The following is an 18,863-nucleotide window of genomic DNA, read 5'->3' on the forward strand; positions in this document are numbered from 1 at the left end:
GATCCCACATTGCTGTGGCTCTGGCACAGGCGGGAGGCTACAGCTCCAATTGGACCCCTAGCCTGGGGACTTCCACATGCCACCTCGGGTGCGACCCTAAAAAGACCAAACAAAAAAAACCAAAAAACCTAACTTTTAGCTGATGCCATTGCCACATGGACTTCTCAGCTTCCCTAGCAGCCAGATGGCCATGTGACACAGTACTGGCCAATGAGGGTGGAAATTCCAATGCTGGTGTTTCTCTGGGAAAATCACATCAAGGAAGCTGATTCAACTGAGGAAAAGTTCCTTTTGCTGCCCTTCCCCATTGCCTCCAAAAGCCATCTTGGACAGTGAGAATGAAGTAACATCTGAGGATAAAAACCACGCACTGAGGAGAGCAGAGCAGAAAGACAGGAAGCTGGACACCACCTACTCCCAGATTTCTTTTATGTAAAAGGCAAAAACTCTTATTTAATTTAAACCACCATCAGCTTTGTTTTTTCTGTTACATATAGCAAAACCTAATCTTGAATGATAGAGTATAAAGCAAAAATGCAGATGAAAAATGACCTTAAGTGGTAGCAAAAGCTGCTTGGTAGAAGAACTTCTAATAGTTAAGGTTGCTGAAAGTAGGAAAAAGTTACCAAGAAACACTGGCGGATGTTGTGGTCTCCTTAGGAGAAGAATTATTAACATTACAGAAACTTTTATGAGAGAGGGGATGATAAGCACTTATAAAAGAGGATCTATCTTTAGGAATAAGTGAAAGCAATTTATTTCAAAACCAATGGATGGAGCGTTCTCATTTAAATAGTTACTAATAGCTTCCTTAAATTATGGCATAAGGCCATTTAATTAAATCACTAAAAGAGAGCAATGAAACAAGAAGGGAAGTATGAAAATGAGAGCAGGTCTACCATAAAGGGTTCTGGTAGACTTAAATCCTTAAAGGTCCATGTCCCCCAAAAAACACGTTCTCATTTAAAAAGTATCTTCCTTTATTCCATATATGCTTTAAAATATTTATTGAGCAGAGAAAAAGGAAGGGAGGTAAAAAGATGACACAGATGAGGATTTAACAATTTTCTTCAAGTTCTGGTGGACTTCAAGCTTCAAATGTCTGTTCAAAAAAAAAAAAATTGCGCTCATTTTAAAGGTACCTTCCTTTATTCTGAATATTCTTGTGTGTGTGTGTGTGTGTGTATACACATATATATGTAAAATTTGTTCTTGAAATATACTTAGTTAATCATAGATTACAACTAAAAACATTTTCTGACAATATCAATAACTGATTAGGAAGAATTATGAATAATATTAAAATAATTTCACTATAGATATGGCTATCGAATTACATAGGTTTTGAAATGTGCTAATACATAAAAATTTTAGAAGACTTTTCATTTTTCTGTAATACAAGGTGCTCTATTTCCACAAATATATAGAAAATAAGATAGATACTAATACTTTGAAATTATAATAAATGTGATTTCTATTTGTTCAGTTTTTTATTTCCTTAAACAAACAAACAAATAAATAAAATTACATACGTGGCTGGATCTTTGATTCTCCACCAGGGGCTGATGGGGAAATTGCTTGTAATTTTTTTTGTTCCATCTGCTGCACAACCTAGTGAGTGGAAAAAGAATTTCTTAAAAATAAGTAGTAATTGATTTTCTCTGATATGTATGACTTCTGACAAAGCACAACAAACTAACTGAACATTGTTTTTCAAAATGAGATATTCAAATTCTAAAATTTAGATTGATATTCAACAATGCAGTTTTTAAAAAATACTAAAATTTAAAACGCTACAGCTAATTGAAATATTATATTACAAAAACACAGGCTTTTAGCAAAGCACCTAAAAATCTTTTCTTTTTTTTTTTTTGTCTTTTGTTTTTTGTCTTTTTTAGGGCCGCATCTTTGGCATACGAAGGTTTCCAAGCTAGGGGTCAAATCAGAGCTACAGCTACTGGCCTGCATCACAGCCACAGCCACAGCCACAGCAACACCAGATCTGAGCCACATCTGCAACCTACATACACCACAGCTCACGGCAATGCAGGCTCCTTAATCCACTGAGCAAGGCCAGGGATCGAACTTTCATCCTCATGGATACTAGTCAGGTTCATTAACTACTGAGCCATGACAGGAGCTCCTAAAAATCTTTTTTTTAATGCCATGAGCCTTTTACAAAATACCACCTGATGATATTCCAGCTTCTGAGCCTCAAGTTGGTCATGCTGACGTTGTAGCTCTTCTTTTTGTTTCTGAAGCTCATCTGCCTTTTTCTTAAGTTCAGTTTCTTGTACAGAGATAAGATTTTCATATTCTTTCAGTTCTTCTTCTGTGAAGAACTGTTGCTGATCCAATGTCTAAAAGACAGAAAAAAAAAAGAGAGAGAGAGAAAAAAGAATAACCTTAGAAATAAAATGAGAAGGTCTGATTCGACTTTAAAACTATATGATTAGCAAAGTACAAAAGAGTATCTATAGCATTATATCTTTTGGGTAAGAAAGAAGTGGAAATAATAAGATTATACTTATGTACCTAGTTGAGCAAAAGATAAAACAGGAAGGAAAACCCAGAAACAAATCAGATTGGTTACCTACAGAATAAGGAGAGAACTCCATGGGGAAGACAAAGAGAATGTGGGAAAGAAAATCACATTCCTCTGAATATGCTTTTTTTTTTTTTTTTGCACAGATTTGATTGTTGGAAACATGTCAGTGTTTCACATACTCAAAGAAAACAAGTAAAATCCACAAGGACAGAAAAACTCTCCAAACTGAATACAATTAGAAGCAAATAAATAATACTTTTAAGTGAATAAAATAATCCACAGAAGGGGGAGCAGGAAAAAAGAACCCAAGGAACTTGTGATCACAGTATTTGGACTCTCTGCCCTTAGGCTAAAACAATGGCTAAAAATCTAAAAATAACAATAATAATACAAAAAATTTTTTTAAAAGGGCAAAGGGATACAGAAAAGAAAGGAAAGAAAGTAAAGAAAGAGAGAAAGAAAGAAAGGGAAAGAAAATATCTAAACAAATATTAAAGTCTTGTTTTGCATGGATTAGCAATTCTGAAATTGAATAAATAAGTAGAATATTATTTTTGAAAATGGGAGACAGATTTTGAATGAAATATGGAAAGAAAAATGGAGTTCTTGTTGTGGCTCAGCAGTAACAACCTGACTAGTATCCATAAGGACGTGGGTTCAATCCCTGACCTTGCTCGGTGGGTTAAGGATCTAGCGTTGCTGTGAGCTATGGTGCAGGTTGCAGATGCAGCTCAGTTCCTGCCTTGCTGTGGCTGTGGTGTAGGTAGGCTGGTAGCTGTAGCTCTGATTTGACCCCTAGCCTGGGAACTTCCATATGCTACAAGTGTGGCCCTAAAAAGAAAAAAAAAAAAAAAAAAAGGAACGAAAGAAAGAAAAAATATTGTATGAGAATTGGAAGGATTAGGTTGAAATTTAAGGAGATAGCAGTGTGAACTCATGAGTTTTAATATATATTGCTAACTAAATGTATAAAAATGAATATAAATGTGCCTAGATGAGTCTTTATATGTATATATAAACACATATTATAAATACATATACATAGATATATATACGTATGCCTTTTTTTTTTAATTCCTCAGCTCTGCTACCAGACAGGGCCTAGAAACAACAGCACTCCAGTAGCAAGAAGTACATCCAGAGCCCAGATCCTTGTCTATAACACTGATCTCCGCTAAAAGGAACTATAGTGTTTCTCAGAAAAATGCTTAATTCCGGAGGAAGAGCCAAGAAAGAACAAGATAAGTCTTAGACACCTTATTAAGCTAAAAGGTAAGGAAATCCTCAAAGAATGATAGGGAAATGCCTAAAAGACACAAAAGCTAAGTCTAAGGAAACTACCACTAGCCAAAGCTGGACAAGTTGAGCATTGAAACAAATGATAGGAAGGATTCAAGTTTATTGAGTAAAATATCAAGCCATCAGTCTACATTGATATAAATAGAGAAAGAAGAAGGAAAAGCTTTTCCCTATAGTGGAAAGTACACTCATTAATGTAGAAGGAAGGATGATTAGAAAATCACTATCTGTCAACAGTCATAGTAACAATTGATTCTGGCCAGAATCATCAACGGATGCTAAAACTAGTAGATAATGAGTGGCAAAGTATATCCCCACGGACAGCTTTTTTAAAAACAGAGCATTCTCATTTTTTATTGGTGGAAATGTCAATTGGTACAATTCTTTTGAAAAGCACTTTTACAATGTCAACAGCCTTTTAAAAAAATATTCCCTTGGGCCTGATAAATGCTACATTGAGAATCTATCCTATAAAATAACCCTAAACACTTTAAAAGCTTTGTATAAAAATGTGTTTAGAGCAGCACCTTTTTTTGGTGGGGGGCACAACTGCGGCATAAGGAAGTTCCTGGGCTAGGGGCTGAATCGGAGCTGCAGCCTTGGCCTATGTCACAGCCACGGCAACACCAGATCTAAGTCATATCTGCAGCCCATGCCACAGCTTGCAGCAAGGCTGAATTTTTAACCCACTGAGTGAGACCAGGGATCAAACCCGCATCCTCATGAAGACTATGTCAGGTCTTTAACACACTGAGCCACAATAGGAACTCCAACAGTGTATTTTTTATTTTATTATTTACTTATTTATTTTGCTTTTTAGGGCCACTTCTGAGGCATATGGAGGTTCCCAGGCTAAGGGTTGAGTCAGAGCTACAGCTGCCAGCCTACACCAGAGCCACAGCAACTCAGGATCCAAGCTGCGCCTGCGACCTACACCACAGCTCACAGCAATGCTGGATCCTTAACCCACTGAGCAAGGCCAGGGATCAAACCCGAACCCTCATGGATCCTACTCAGATTTGTTTCTGCTGCGCCACCATGGGAACTTCCTGGAAATACTTTTGATATGATGTTGAGTGCTTTTTTTTTAAGGTGACTTCTAATTCTGACAGTATGGTGAGTTAGACAAGACATTTTTTAAATTATAAAAAGGTAAAATAGTAATTTTACTGTGGGAAAAGCTGATAGACCAAAGAACATTGCCAGTTGACGGGAATAATCAGCAGCATATGCTTCTTGATATGATGTACTTAGCATCACTTCAGTAATATTCCTACTGAAAACAGAAATAAGGAAACAGCACTCCAACTCAAATTGAGGGACATTCTACAAAATAACTGGTCTAATAGTTTTTAGAAATATCAATGCTATGATATACAAAGACTGAGGAATTATTTCAGATTAAAGGAGACTAGAAAGAATTAACAACTATATCCAATGCAGATCTTGGATTTTCTCTTGCTATAAAGGACAATATAGGGAAAACTGACCAAAAATCTCATTAAAGTCTAGAGACTAAAGAATAGTATTGTGTGATAATTTTACTGCGATTATATAAGATCAGTTTTATTTGCAAAAAAATACACACTAAAGAAGTATCATGTGCAATTTATTCTCAAAAATAGTTATATTTATAAATACACATGGAGGGATTAAAAGTAGAGAAAGAGAGAAAAGGAGCGGGAGAGAGCAAATGCAGTAAAATGGGAAATCTGGGTGAAAGGTTTTCAGGAATTCCTTTATTTTTGCAACTTTTTTGTAAATCTGAAATTATATCAAAGTGAAAAGAGTATATAAATATCTATTGGAGTTCCTCTCATGGTGCAGTGGAAACGAATCCCACTAGGACCCATGAGATTGCAGGTTCGATCCCTGGCCTCACTCAGTGGGTTAAGGATCTGGTGTTGCCATGAGCTGTGGCATTGCTGTGTCTGTGACTGTGGTGTAGGCCAGCAGCTACAGCTCTAATTCGACCCCTAGCCTGGGAACCTCCATATGCCGTGGGTGCAGCCCTAAAAAGACAAAAATAAATAAATAAATAAATATTGATTCAGTTCACCAGAAGCACTAAAGGGAGTTCATGTTCAAATAACCTTAGCATTCTTTTTTACCAATGTTTGGAAATATTTCAAATGTTAGATAAAAAGCATACAAAGAAAAAAAAACTGATTTCTTTAACCTCAAAGATGATCAATGGCCCCAATTTGTTCAGTTTAAGCACTGAAAAGTTCTATGTTTTGGGAAACTCCTCAGTCCCAGGTTAACTAGGGCATTTGACCACCCTATCTTAAACTAATTAAAAATCTAATTAAAATGGTAATCTTTTTGTTTTATATAGGAAAAGACAATGTTCTTCTTCAATCTGTTTTGGTTGGTACCTCTCAATCATTCTTTTCAAGATCATTTATACACAATAAACTATGGTATAAATTCAAATACCTTCCTGCAGCAATTTGACAGATGTATTTATAAACCAAAAAATGTTCATGGGCATTCCTGTCGTAGCTCAGGGGTTAACCAACCAGACTAGCATCCATGAGGATGTGGTTCGATCTCTGGCCTCACTCAGTGGGTTAAGGATTCAGTGCTGCCACAAACTGGCTCAGATCCCGTGTTGCTGTGGCTCTGGCTTAGGCTACAGCTCCAATTGGACCCCTAGCTTGGGAACCTTCATATGCCTTGGGTGTGGCCCTTAAGAAAAGACCAAAAAAAGACCAAAAAATAATACAAACAAAAAATATTCATAAACCTTAAGAATAATTCTATTTCTAGGAATTAGTTCCAGGGAAATCATCACAGATGCCCCAAAATGCATGAACAAATGAAGAGTTATCATAATGTTATTTAACAGTTTAAAAAAATTGGAATTGACCCATAATGTATAAATGCGGAAGAAAGGCTATATAAATTATGCTACAACCACAGAAATGCATGCTGCCGTTTTTTAAATTGTGATTTTGAGAAATGGCACTAGGAAAATGTTCATGAAACATTGTTAAATTTAAAAAAAGCCAGAATTTCACAAACATTCAAAGTCGTTTGTATAGTACAAACCCATTTAAAATATATAGAGAGATACGAGTTTACACGTATATGTAGATTTAAAATGGAACAGTACACTATACACTGTATGCTATACGTGCATATCCTAAATACACAAACAACTTCCAAACTGGCATAACACAATGCATAATTTAAGTGTCTACATCTGGATGGTAGAATTACAGGTAACTTCTAATTCATTCTTTAAATGTATCCATTTTTTATTTTATTTTATTTTTTATTTTATTTTTTTTGCTTTTTTAGGGGCACAGCTGCAGCATGTGGACGTTTGCAGCTAGGGGTCCAATCGGAGCTATAGCTGCTGGCCTACACCACAGCCACAGCAATTCAGGATCCAAGCCAAGTCTGTGACCTATACCACAGCTCACAGCAACACCAGATCCTTGACCCACTGAGCGAGGCTAGGGATGGAAACCACATTCTCATGGATCCTAGTCAGGTTCGTTAACTACTGAGGCATGAAGGGAACACCCAGTATCCATATTTCTAATTTTCAAGAATGTACATAATTTTATACTTAGAAAAGTACAATTTTTAAAAGACTTCTAATTATATGTAATGTGATTATCAATAGAGATCAACTGCTATAGCTTTCCAAGAAACTGAGTTCACTGGGTTTTTTTGCTTTTATTTTTCATTTAAAAATTTTTTACTGGAATGTTGATTTATAATATTATATTAGTTTCAGGTGTACAGCATTAATGATTCAATATTTTTATAGATTACATTCCATTGAAAGTTATTACAAAATAATGGCCATAATCCACAGTGCTATATAATATATCCTTGTTGCTTATCTACTTTTCTCATTTCTTTAAAGTTTTACTAAAGTACAGCTGGTGTATAATACTGTGACAATTTCTGCTGTATAACAAAGTGATTCAGTTATATATGTACACACATCTATTCTCTTTCAGATTCTTTTCCCACAAAGATTTTCAGAGAACATTAGGTAGAGTTTTCTGTGCTATACAGTAGGTCCCTGTTAGCCAATCTTTCCATATACCTCAATGCATATGCCAAACCCCAACCCCCAGTCCATCCCTCCCACCCACCCCCAACATGTCCCCTTTGGTAACCATAAATGTGTTTTCAAAGTCTGTGAGTCTGTTTCTGTCCTGCAAATAATTTCATTTGTATGCTTTTTTGGATTCCACACATAAGTGATATCATATGACATTTGCCTTTGACTTCTAACTTCACTTAGTATGATAATCTCCAGGTCCTTATTTCATAGAGACATTTTATACGAAAAGCCAAGCCAAGATGGAAAGACTACACATGCAAACATAATGAAGAATAAAAGTTAAAAGTAGAATAGACTGAGGAGTTCCCGTCATGGCTCAGAGGAAATGAATCTGACTAGCATCCATGAGGATGCAGGGTCAAGCCCTGGCCTTGCTCAGTGGGTTAAGGATCCGGTGTGGCCATGAGCTGTGGTGTAGGTCACAAATGTGGCTCAGATTTGGTGTTGCTGTGGCTGTCGTATAGGCTAGCGGCTACAGCTCCAATTTTATCCTTAGCCTAGGAACCCCCATATGCCATGGGTGCAGCCCTTAAAAAAAAAACAAAAAAAAGGTAGAATAGACTGGCACAACTTTGTAAATCAACTACACTTTAATAAAAAAAATAAATAAATAAAGCAAAATTAAATAAAAGATGCAAACTGCTATGTATGGAATAAATAATCAACATGGGTATATTGTACAGGACCTGGGATCTTAGCTGTGGCCTTGTAATAACTGATAATGGAGAACGAACTCTAAAAATACTGGAAAAAAAAAAAAGAAGAATATATTGATGTAGAATTTCTCGAACCAAACATCCATTTCAAGTCGGTTCTATTACCTCCCAGCTATCCGGCTCCAAGAATTCCTTTTTTTCTGTAGCTTTCAAAAACTCTTCTAGAGTCACTAATCGGTCTTTGTTACTATCAACCTGATTAAAGGAAAATGTATATGTAAAATAAAACAACTCATTATTTAGACACTAGAAATTCTTCTAATAGATGCTACTACATAAACATACAGCAATTAAGTCTAGCCTAACATTCATAGAAACAGGGGGAAAAAATAAAACAGAACACTCAACATTATAGTAGAATCAGAAAACAGATTACTTTCTCTTCTATATAATTCAAATTTGAAAATACCAGATACTTCCAAACATCACCAAGTTTGAGTCTGTTGATCGACCAGTTAGACTAGTATTGTTTTCCTTCCTTACCATACCATGTATAATCCCTTTTGAAGCCAAGTGCTTGGACAAGAAAAATAACCTTTCCAGAAAGAGGACTGCTTTAGCCAAGAGTAAAGGAGTTTAACTTAAAATACTCTCAATATTTTTTCTTAAACACAAACAAGTAACTAAAATCAAATCTAAAGTTGACAACATTTCCAATTCCTAATCAATGGCTCTTAAAGACTATGGCAGATTTCAGTTACAAAAGTGAACTCTATAATGGCCAGAGAATTTCATTTATTACTTGGGATGACAGCAGTCAAAGAAATCCCAATTCATCATTAATAGCTCAAATATCAGGTGAAAAATCACTGGAGCCAAACAGTGGACTTAAGTTACCCTGCCTACGATATCTATTTTAGTGTTTTCAGCTTAATAATGTGAACAAGAAATAAATATGAGTTGTTATAAATCATTAAGACATTGAGTTTTCTAATTTCTTAGCAAAAACTAATACAGCATTTAAAATATCAAATAATGGACTACATTTTATTTTACTTCTAAAAGAACGTTTTACAGCATTCATTTATATGCATCTTAATCTTTTGAAATATTTGTAAATATTTACAAAATAATTGTATTTACACTAAGGGAATCTACTGACTACTCTGGATCAAAAATGCAAAATCCAATTACATATCTATTCTGTGTATTTATTTTCCATTTTATGGTAAGATTTATGTCAAGAACTTAAATGTCTTAAACTTTTAAAACATACCTCATTCATGACATGTTCCCTCATTCTAAGCCTCTCTTCCTCCATTTCTACCATATCATCCTCTTCATTTTTGGGGTCATATACTTTCTCCAACTAAAAAGAAAATTTTAAAGCCAAGTAAAAGAAAGGAAGATAATAGAAGGAAAAATGAGAACACAAGAAATAGCAACAACAACAACAAAAAAAGACAAAAAAAAAGAAAAGGAAAAAGGAGTTCCCGTCGTGGCGCAGTGGTTAACGAATCCGACTAGGAACCATGAGGTTGCGGGTTCGGTCCCTGCCCTTGCTCAGTGGGTTAACGATCCGGCGTTGCCGTGAGCTGTGGTGTAGGTTGCAGACGCGGCTCGGATCCTGTGTTGCTGTGGCTCTGGCGTAGGCCGGTGGCTACAGCTCCGATTCAACCCCTAGCCTGGGAACCTCCATATGCCGCAGGAGCGGCCCAAGAAATAGCAACAACAACAACAACAAAAGACAAAAAAAAAAAAAAAAAAGAAAAGGAAAAATGAGAACAAAATCACTGAATACTTAATGAACTCATTTACCTCTTTAGTAAATAGGGCTTCTAATTCTTGTTCATCTAGGAAGCCATCACCATTGACATCTAAAGTTTAAAAGTTACAAAGGCAAAGTTTGATTTTAATGCCTTAGAAAATAGATAATTAAAATACAACGAATTACAAATGGCTTGCAAAAGTATTACTTACATGAAGCATCAATGTGCTACAGAAATAGGTTTCTTTCATTTTTATGAACCCTCAGATCAGTTCAACTGATCCAATTCACTACTCATTCACAATTCATCATAGTTTTTAAGAAAAATATATGTGTTAACCAATTTTTTCTAAAAATGTAAAGTAAAACAATATGCTATAAGATGAAAAGTCAATTTTAATATTACAGCATAAAGTCTGTTAGATATGACCCAGCTAGTCACAGAAATACTTATAAGATTTTACAGAGAAACTTGTAAGTCATAAGTCATATGACTCAAAAATAAAAGCAAGCATAAAGACAGAGTTATTGACCTAAAATATTTTATACTGAGGACGAGCAATAACAACTTCTAGGCTACCCTATAGGAAAACACTCAACATTTAATAGGACTCAATAGCAGACCTTGGAAGAAATCAATTAAGAGTAAAGCATCTCTAATTTTTCAAACAGAAGATATAAATACTAATATTTATATTAAATCTGTTACCATGTAATTTGAAAAATGTCTTGGGGTCAAAGTCATTAGGATCCAATCCATCAGTCTCTTCCCACACCTCTTTTAGTTGATCTTTGCTTCCCTGTGAATTAATTAAAAAAAAAAAATACTCAAACTCTAATCTATTTATATATACTAAAAATAAAATAGAAAATTGAGAAACTTTGCAGAATTAAGAATCAAGATTTTTAATTACTAACTTAGTAATAACTAAATAATAAATTATACTTTCTGGCACAAAGTAATATCTTCATCTAATTATGGTTTTATAAAGTCATAATCCTTACTGGGTGATTAACTTTGGGATGATTTCCATGCTTTTTCTTCATTTCTTCAAATTTTGATTCTTCTTCTTTTCTCTTTTCTTCAGTCAGTGTTTTTAAGTATTCTCTCCTTTCATGTTCCTTCATCATTTCATATTTTTTAAACTCTTCATGTCGAGCCTTGTCATAGTGTTCCAGATCACTTGTAGCCTATAATACAACGTTTAAATTAAATAAGAAGATGTGGGGAGTTCCCATCATGGTTAACGAATCCGACTAGGAACCATGAGGTTGTGGGTTCAATCCCTGCCCTTGCTCAGTGGGTTAAGGATCCGGCGTTGCCGTGAGCTGTGGTGTAGGTTGCAGACGCGGCTTGGATCCTGCGTTGCTGTGGCTCTGGCGTAGGCCGGTGGCTACAGCTCTGATTCGACCCCTAGCCTGGGAACCTCCATGTGCTGTAGATGCGGCACAAGAAATGGCAAAAAGAAAAAAAAAAAAAAAGAAGAAGATGTGTTTGAGAACTATTAATAAAGGCTTTATTGCACATAGCCTGCTCTCTAACAGAAGGTCATATAGGAGGGCCAAAAAATACTGGACTCCTGTTGTAAATTCTATACTTCTATTTTTTTTTTTTTGTCTTTTTTGTCTTTTTGTTGTTGTTGTTGTTGTCGTTGCTATTTCTTGGGCCGCTCCCGCGGCATATGGAGGTTCCCAGGCTAGGGGTCCAATCAGAGCTGTAGCCACCGGCCTACGCCAGAGCCATAGCAACGCAGGATCCGAGCCGCATCTGCAACCTACACCACAGCTCACGGCAACGCCGGATCGTTAACCCACTGAGCAAGGGCAGGGACCGAACCCGCAACCTCATGGTTCCTAGTCGGATTCGTTAACCACTGCGCCACGACGGGAACTCCAACTTTAGTAAGTAATATATAAGCAAGTAATATATAAATTTATTTTTAAAAGAAGAAAAAGAAAGGGACTATATAAAATCTGTATAGTATAGAGAACTAGAACAGTTTCTAACCATTTAACTAAATCTAATACCCAAGCTAGACCATCTAGTTTGCTAACTCCATACAGTATAACATGAGATTGTTACCTAAAATCCCAGAAGCTGGCTGTCTCAGAATTGTCTAGGAGTTCCCGTCGAGGCTCAGTGGTAACAAATCTGACCAGTATCCATGAGGATGTGGGTTCAATCCCTGGCCCTGCTCGGTGGGTTAAGGATCTGGTGTTGCCATGAGCTGTGGTGTAGGTTCCAGACATGGCTCGGATCTGGCATTGCTGTGGCTTGTGGTGCAGGCCGGCAGCTGGGAACTTCCATATGCCGTGGGTGCAGCCCTAAAAAGCCAAAAAAAAAAAAAAGGATTGTCTAGATTTTAGAAAGGATATATGGCATATATGTGTTATTATGTAACACCCCTGAAGAGTCTGTAATCAAACAGATTAGTACTTCCTTACTACAAGCTATGAATACTCACATTAAGTAAGCATAAATAGCCTGACTATAATTCAATCCAGGTTTCCGTCTTTACAGTGTTTTGGATTTTGGAGTTTTTGGTAAGGGATTACAGACCTATATATCCACAGTATTATCTGGACTAATAAAGGTAAAGCTATCTCCCTTTAAAGACAGTCTAGAGAGTATATAAATGTTATACTACCACTTCATGGAATTTACGTGTCAAATTACCAAATCCCAAAGGCACAACAAAGACAATAGATTTTGGCATTATTCTCACCGCTTTGATTAGCATATCTAAATCCGTAGATTCAAACTTGTCAGGATTCAGGTGGTTTAGGTGATCGAATTGTTTTAGAAGAGCATGGTGGTCTATGCCTGTATCTGAAAGAAAATAAGAAAACTGTAAACAATAAATTACTAGAAGCTAGACACATTAATATAGATGATACATAAGAATAAGCATTTGAATTCATTCCTATAGGATTTTATAATAAAATTCAAAGTTTTAGAACATTGTACATATTGTTTTTCTAGGCAGAGGTAATGCCCTTGAATCTAGAACAGCCTTTTTATGGCCACACCTATGGCATAAGGAAGTTCCTGGGCTAGGGGTCAAATTGGAGCTGTACCCAAAGCCCTGTGCCACAGCCATAGCAATGCTAGATCCGAGCTGCATCTGCAACCCTACACCGAAGCTTATGGCAACGCTGGATCCTTAACCCACTGATCGAGGTTAGGGATGGAATTTAAATATTGTATTATAGGTTACAAGTGAACTGGAACACTATGACAAGGCTTGACATGAAGAATTTTAAAAATATGAAATGATGAAGGAACATGAAAGGAGAGAATATTTAAAATATGTACAAGGGTTGATTTGTTAGAAGTCAGGGTTCCCATTTAAGAAAATGGGACATATTGGGAGTTCCCGTCGTGGCGCAGTGGTTAACAAATCCGACTAGGAACCATGGGATTGTGGGTTCGGTCCCTGGCCTTGCTCAGTGGGTTAAGGATCTGGTGTTGCCGTGAGCTGTGGTGTAGGTCGAAGGCATGGCTCGGATCCCCCATTGCTGTGGCTCTGGTGTAGGCCGGTGACTACAGCTCCGATTTGACCCCTAGCCTGGGAACCTCCACATGCCACGGGAGTGGCCCAAGCAAAGGCAAAAAGACCAAAAAAAAAAAAAAAAGAAAATGGAACATATTGGAGTTCCCATCGTGGCGGAGCGGAAACAAATCCGACTAGGAAACATGAGGGAAGATGGCGGAATAGAAGGACTAGAGCTCAACTTCTCTCCTAAAAACAACAAAATTCACAACTAAAGACTGAGCACTCTTCACCCAAATGGACTGGAAACCTTAAAAAAGATACCCTACTCCAGAAGAAAAAGAGGAGGGCACATCAAGAGGTAGGAGGGGCGATTTCTCGATATAAACAACCCCATACCTCACAGGTGGGAAGCTCCACAGACTGGAAACTAACTGGTTCACAGAGACTCACCTACAGGAGTGAGAGTTCTGAGCCCCACATCAAACTCTCATGTGTGGGGATCTGGCACTGGGACAAAGAGCCCCTGGAGCATCTGGCATTGAAAGCCAGTGGGGCTCCACGGGACTGGGGGAAACGGAGACCCCACTCTTAAAAGGCGCACACAAACTTTCACGTGCACTGGGTCCCAGGGCAGAGCAAAGTCTCTGTAGGAATCTGGGTCAAACCTGACCGCAGTTCTTGGAGGACATCCTGGGAAAATAGGGGTGAATGTGGCTTGTTGTGAGGGAAGGACATTGAAGGCAAAGCTCTCGGGAATATTCAGCAGCTGCTTTCTCTGGAGGTGACCATTTTGGGAAAATCTGGCCCACCTGGCAGTCAGCTGCTGAGAAGCCCCAGGGCAAACAACAACCCAGGTGGGATCACAACCCCACCCCTCAGTAAACATGCTGCCTAAAGACCCTTCAGGCTCACAGCTGCCTCTAATCCCATCCAGAGACTAAGCCCCACCCACCAGAGGAACCACGAGGTTGTGGGTTCCATCCCTGGCCTCGCTCAGTGAGTTAAAGCTCTGGCGTTGTGAGCTGTGGTGTAGGTTGCAGACGTGGCTTGGATCCTGAGTTGCTGTGCCTCTGGTGTAGGCCGGCGGCTACAGCTCAGATTAGACCCCTAGCCTGGGAACCTCCACATGCCTCAGCTGTGGCTCTCAAAAAGACAAAAGACTAAAATGAAATAAAATAAAATAAAGCTATTTCTTAAAAAAAAAGAAAATGGAACATATAAACATGGAAATGATGGAAGGCAAGAAAGAAACTTAGGGAAATGGATGGAAATTACTGTTTACTCACACTAATAAATTAGTAGTGTTAACTTCTAAAATATACCTGTATATGCACTTACATGCATGTATGTTTCACAGGTGTAGGTATCTATATTTATACATGTGTGCATGCCTATGTATATGTGTATTGACATGCATATATTTCCTACCTCTGTCCTATGAAAGTGTCACGAAGAAGATATATTCCAGGAACATTGAGCACACCTAGTGCCAGCCCCTGGTCTGTAATATCATTTCCCACTAAAATTAATAACCAAGAAAATGGCCAATTCCAGGGTTGGGCAGGGTACAAGGTACAAGATGAGTCTGGAACATGTTGTTATGCCAGAAAGTAAGAAAGAGCTAAATTTAGTTCAACTAAGCTTTCAGTGAATTCTTAGTGTGGTCCTATATTAGGAGTTTTACTTATGAAAATGTGTTATAAAACCTAGCCGTAAAGGATATTATCAGTCAGTAACATGTATGACAAGATACTTAGCCTCACTCAAAGTAAGAGAAATACATATTAAAATTGCACAATTAGGGAGTTCTCTGATGGCCTAGCGGGTTGAGGCTCTTACGTTCTCACCGCTGTGGCTCTGGTTGCTGCTGTGCGGCGTAGGTTCAATCCCTGGCCCAGGAATTCCCACATACTGCCTGTGTGGCAAAAAAGAAAAAAAAAAAAATACAAAAAAAAACCCAAGAGAGAACCTGAAATAAACGTTGCAACTCTCATTTAAAAAAAAAAAAAATTGCACAATTATACCATGTAACACAAACGGCAAAACTCCTAAAGTTTGATGATACTTATAATTAGCAAGACTATGAGAAATTATTGCTGGTAGGACTGTGTATTGATCACCCTCTGTGGAGGTAACAATATCTATCAAAATTACAAATACATATATTTTTTGGTTTAACAATTTCATTGTGGGGAACTTATTCCTACAGATAATCTTGTATGGATACATAGTGGTATGTGTACAAGAGTGTTGACGAGAAATAACCTAAATATCCATCAACAGGGGCCTGGTTAAGTAAATTACAATATATCTATATAATGGAAATCTATGTATCTGTCTAAGAAAAAAAGATGGTCTCTATGTGCTAATACAGAAGGATTTCCAAAATATATTATTAAAGGAAAAATAAAAGGCACAAAATGTGTATTGCACATATCTTTTGTACAAAACAAAAGGAAAAATAAGAACTTTTACTTGTATTTACTTATACATGAATAAAAAAACTCAGGAGGGGAGTTCCCGTCATGGCTCAGTGGTTAACCAATACCACTAGGAACCATGAGGTTGCAGGTTCGATCCCTGGCCTCACTTAGTGAGTTAAGGATCCAGCATCGCCGTGAGCTGTGGTATAGGTTGCAGACATGGCTCAGATCCTGGGTTGCTGTGACTGTGGCATAGGCTGGCGGCTACAGCTCTGATTAGACCCCTAGCCTGGGAACTTCCCTATGCCGCAGGTGGGTCTCTGGAAAAGATAAAAAGACAAATAAATAAATTAATTAATAAAATAAAATCTTAAAAAAAAAATCTCAGGAGGGATGGTGTTAAAACTCAGGCAGTGGAATTGATAAGGTATAAAAATATCAGGGAACTTTTAGGAGTTACCACTGTGGCTCGGTGGGTTAAGAACCTGACATACTATCCATGAGGATGCAGGCTCGATCCCTGGCCTCAATCAGTGGGTTAAAGATCTGGCATTGCCACAAGCTGTGGCATAGGCTACAGATGCAGCTCACATCTGGTGTTGCTGTGGCTGTGGCATAGGCTGGCAGCTGCAGCTCCATTTCAACCCCTGGCATGAGAACTTCCACATACCAAGGGTGAGACCAAAAAATGTATCAGGGAACTTTTAGCTATATACCTTCTTGTTTTAAACCATGTATATGTATTACCTGCTTTTAAAAATGGAGTTCCCAGGTGGCCTAGCAGTTAAGGATCCAGCATTATCATTGCAGTGGCTCTGGTCACTTCTGTGGTGTGGGTTTGACCCTTGACTCAGGAAATTCCTTATGCCTCAGGTGCAGCAAAAAAAAAAAAAAAAAATTACACAGCCTCCTGAAAATTAAGATCCTTTAAGCCCTTCAAATTCTCAGAAATTTTAATTCATAAATTTTGAATCAAATAAGAAAATATTCCTAAGTTTTCTGAGCGTATAAGTTAGTTTTCTTCAGATAATGAAATTCAGTCCCTGTCTTGGATTAAAGAAAACATTGCCAAGATTAAGAGGGTGGAAGTTGTCTAAAAGAAAAGAAATCTCGGAATTCCTGCTGTGGTGCAGTGGAAACGAACCCGACTTGGAACCATGAGGTTGCGGGTTCAATCTCTGGCCTTGCTCAGTGGATTAAGGATCTGGCATTGCTGTGAGCTATGGTGTAGGTCGAAGATGCAGCTCTGATCAGGCAGCTGCAGCTCTGATTCAACCCCTAGCCTGGGAACCTTCATAAGCCACGGGTGTGACCCTAAAAAGCCAAAAAAAGAAAAGAAAAGAAATCTCAAACAACCTTTGGCCTGGATAGAATTACTTTATGTAAGCATAGAATTATTTTACGTAAGTTCAGTCTGACTACCTGATGTAAAATGGTATTAGTTTACTGCTCACTAAATATTCTTAGTTTCAGGATAATGAGTACTTGGTACTTGTTTCTGAAGTCTATTCACCAGCAGAAGTTTACTGCTCTACACAGTAAACGTACTGTTTCTCCAATACGATCCATTGACTAGAGGTACATGTTTAAAATGGAGATTCCTCATCCCCAGAATCAGAACACCTGGAGAGATAATACAAATCAGTAATCCATATTTTTAACTATCTCCCCAGGTGATTCTTTTGCAATCTGAAGTTTTGGGGGGTTTTCTTTTTGTTTTGTCCATTTTTTAGGGCCACACCCTTGGCATATGGATATTCACAGACTAGGGGTCAAATCAGAGCTGTAGCTGCCGGCCTACACCACAGCCACAGCAACATGGGATCCAAGCCACATCCTTGACCTGCACCACAGCTCACGGCAATGCCGGATCCTTAACCTGCTGAGCAAGGCCAGGGATCAAACTCCCATCCTCATGGATACTAGTCGGGCTCATTAACCACTGAGCCACGATGGGAACTCCCAATCTGAAGTTTAAGGAACTGCTATTCTACCCTAAGAAAGTATTCAGATATTTACTGAAAACAATGAACCACCCAGATAAACCAACCACAAAGACAAAGGAGTCAGGTGGAAGGGTCTTGCACTTGCTGAATCTGGCCCCTTGATTCTGATTCATAATTAAAAAGACCGTGTCGGGGAGTTCCCATCGTGGCGCAGTGGTTAACGAATCCGACTAGGAACCATGAGGTTGCGGGTTTGGTCCCTGCCCTTGCTCAGTGGGTTAAGGATCTGGCGTTGCCGTGAGCTGTGGTGCAGGTCAAAGATGTGGCTTGGATCCCGTGTTGCTGTGGCTGTGGTGTAGGCAGCTACAGCTCTGATTAGACCCCTAGCCTGGGAACCTCCATATGCCGAGGGAGCGGCCCAAGAAATGGCAAAAAAGACAAAAAATAAAAAATAAAAAGGCCATTCCTAGATAGTAAAGGAATTCACTTATGTTGACAACTGTTGCCTTTATGGTTTTACTTTCTACACTTAAATCTTTGATTTACATAAGTACTTATCTGATGTATATAAGATATTTAACTGTACTTTTTTCCAAATAGCTATCCAACTGTGTGAAGACTACTTATTTTTTTTCA

At 37.9% G+C, this 18,863-nt stretch overlaps 1 protein-coding gene across 2 annotated transcripts in view; it reads right to left on the reverse strand.

Annotated features, from left to right (window-relative positions):
* Positions 1-990: 990 nt before the first annotated feature.
* Positions 991-18,863, reverse strand: part of NUCB2 (nucleobindin 2) — a 48,042-nt gene continuing 30,169 nt past the window's right edge. For both annotated transcript variants that reach the window (XM_047776192.1, XM_047776193.1), the window contains exons 6-14: positions 13,088-13,191; positions 11,367-11,552; positions 11,071-11,161; positions 10,412-10,470; positions 9,870-9,962; positions 8,759-8,848; positions 2,190-2,360; positions 1,533-1,611; positions 991-1,102 (exon numbers count right to left, since the gene is read on the reverse strand). In XM_047776192.1, coding sequence (XP_047632148.1) covers positions 1,095-1,102; positions 1,533-1,611; positions 2,190-2,360; positions 8,759-8,848; positions 9,870-9,962; positions 10,412-10,470; positions 11,071-11,161; positions 11,367-11,552; positions 13,088-13,191 — 881 coding nt within the window. In that variant the 3' untranslated portion in view covers positions 991-1,094. The remainder of the gene's footprint in view (positions 1,103-1,532; positions 1,612-2,189; positions 2,361-8,758; positions 8,849-9,869; positions 9,963-10,411; positions 10,471-11,070; positions 11,162-11,366; positions 11,553-13,087; positions 13,192-18,863) is intronic.

The sequence above is a fragment of the Phacochoerus africanus genome, chromosome 4 (genome assembly GCF_016906955.1).
Source record: "Phacochoerus africanus isolate WHEZ1 chromosome 4, ROS_Pafr_v1, whole genome shotgun sequence".
Taxonomy (NCBI): domain Eukaryota; kingdom Metazoa; phylum Chordata; class Mammalia; order Artiodactyla; family Suidae; genus Phacochoerus; species Phacochoerus africanus.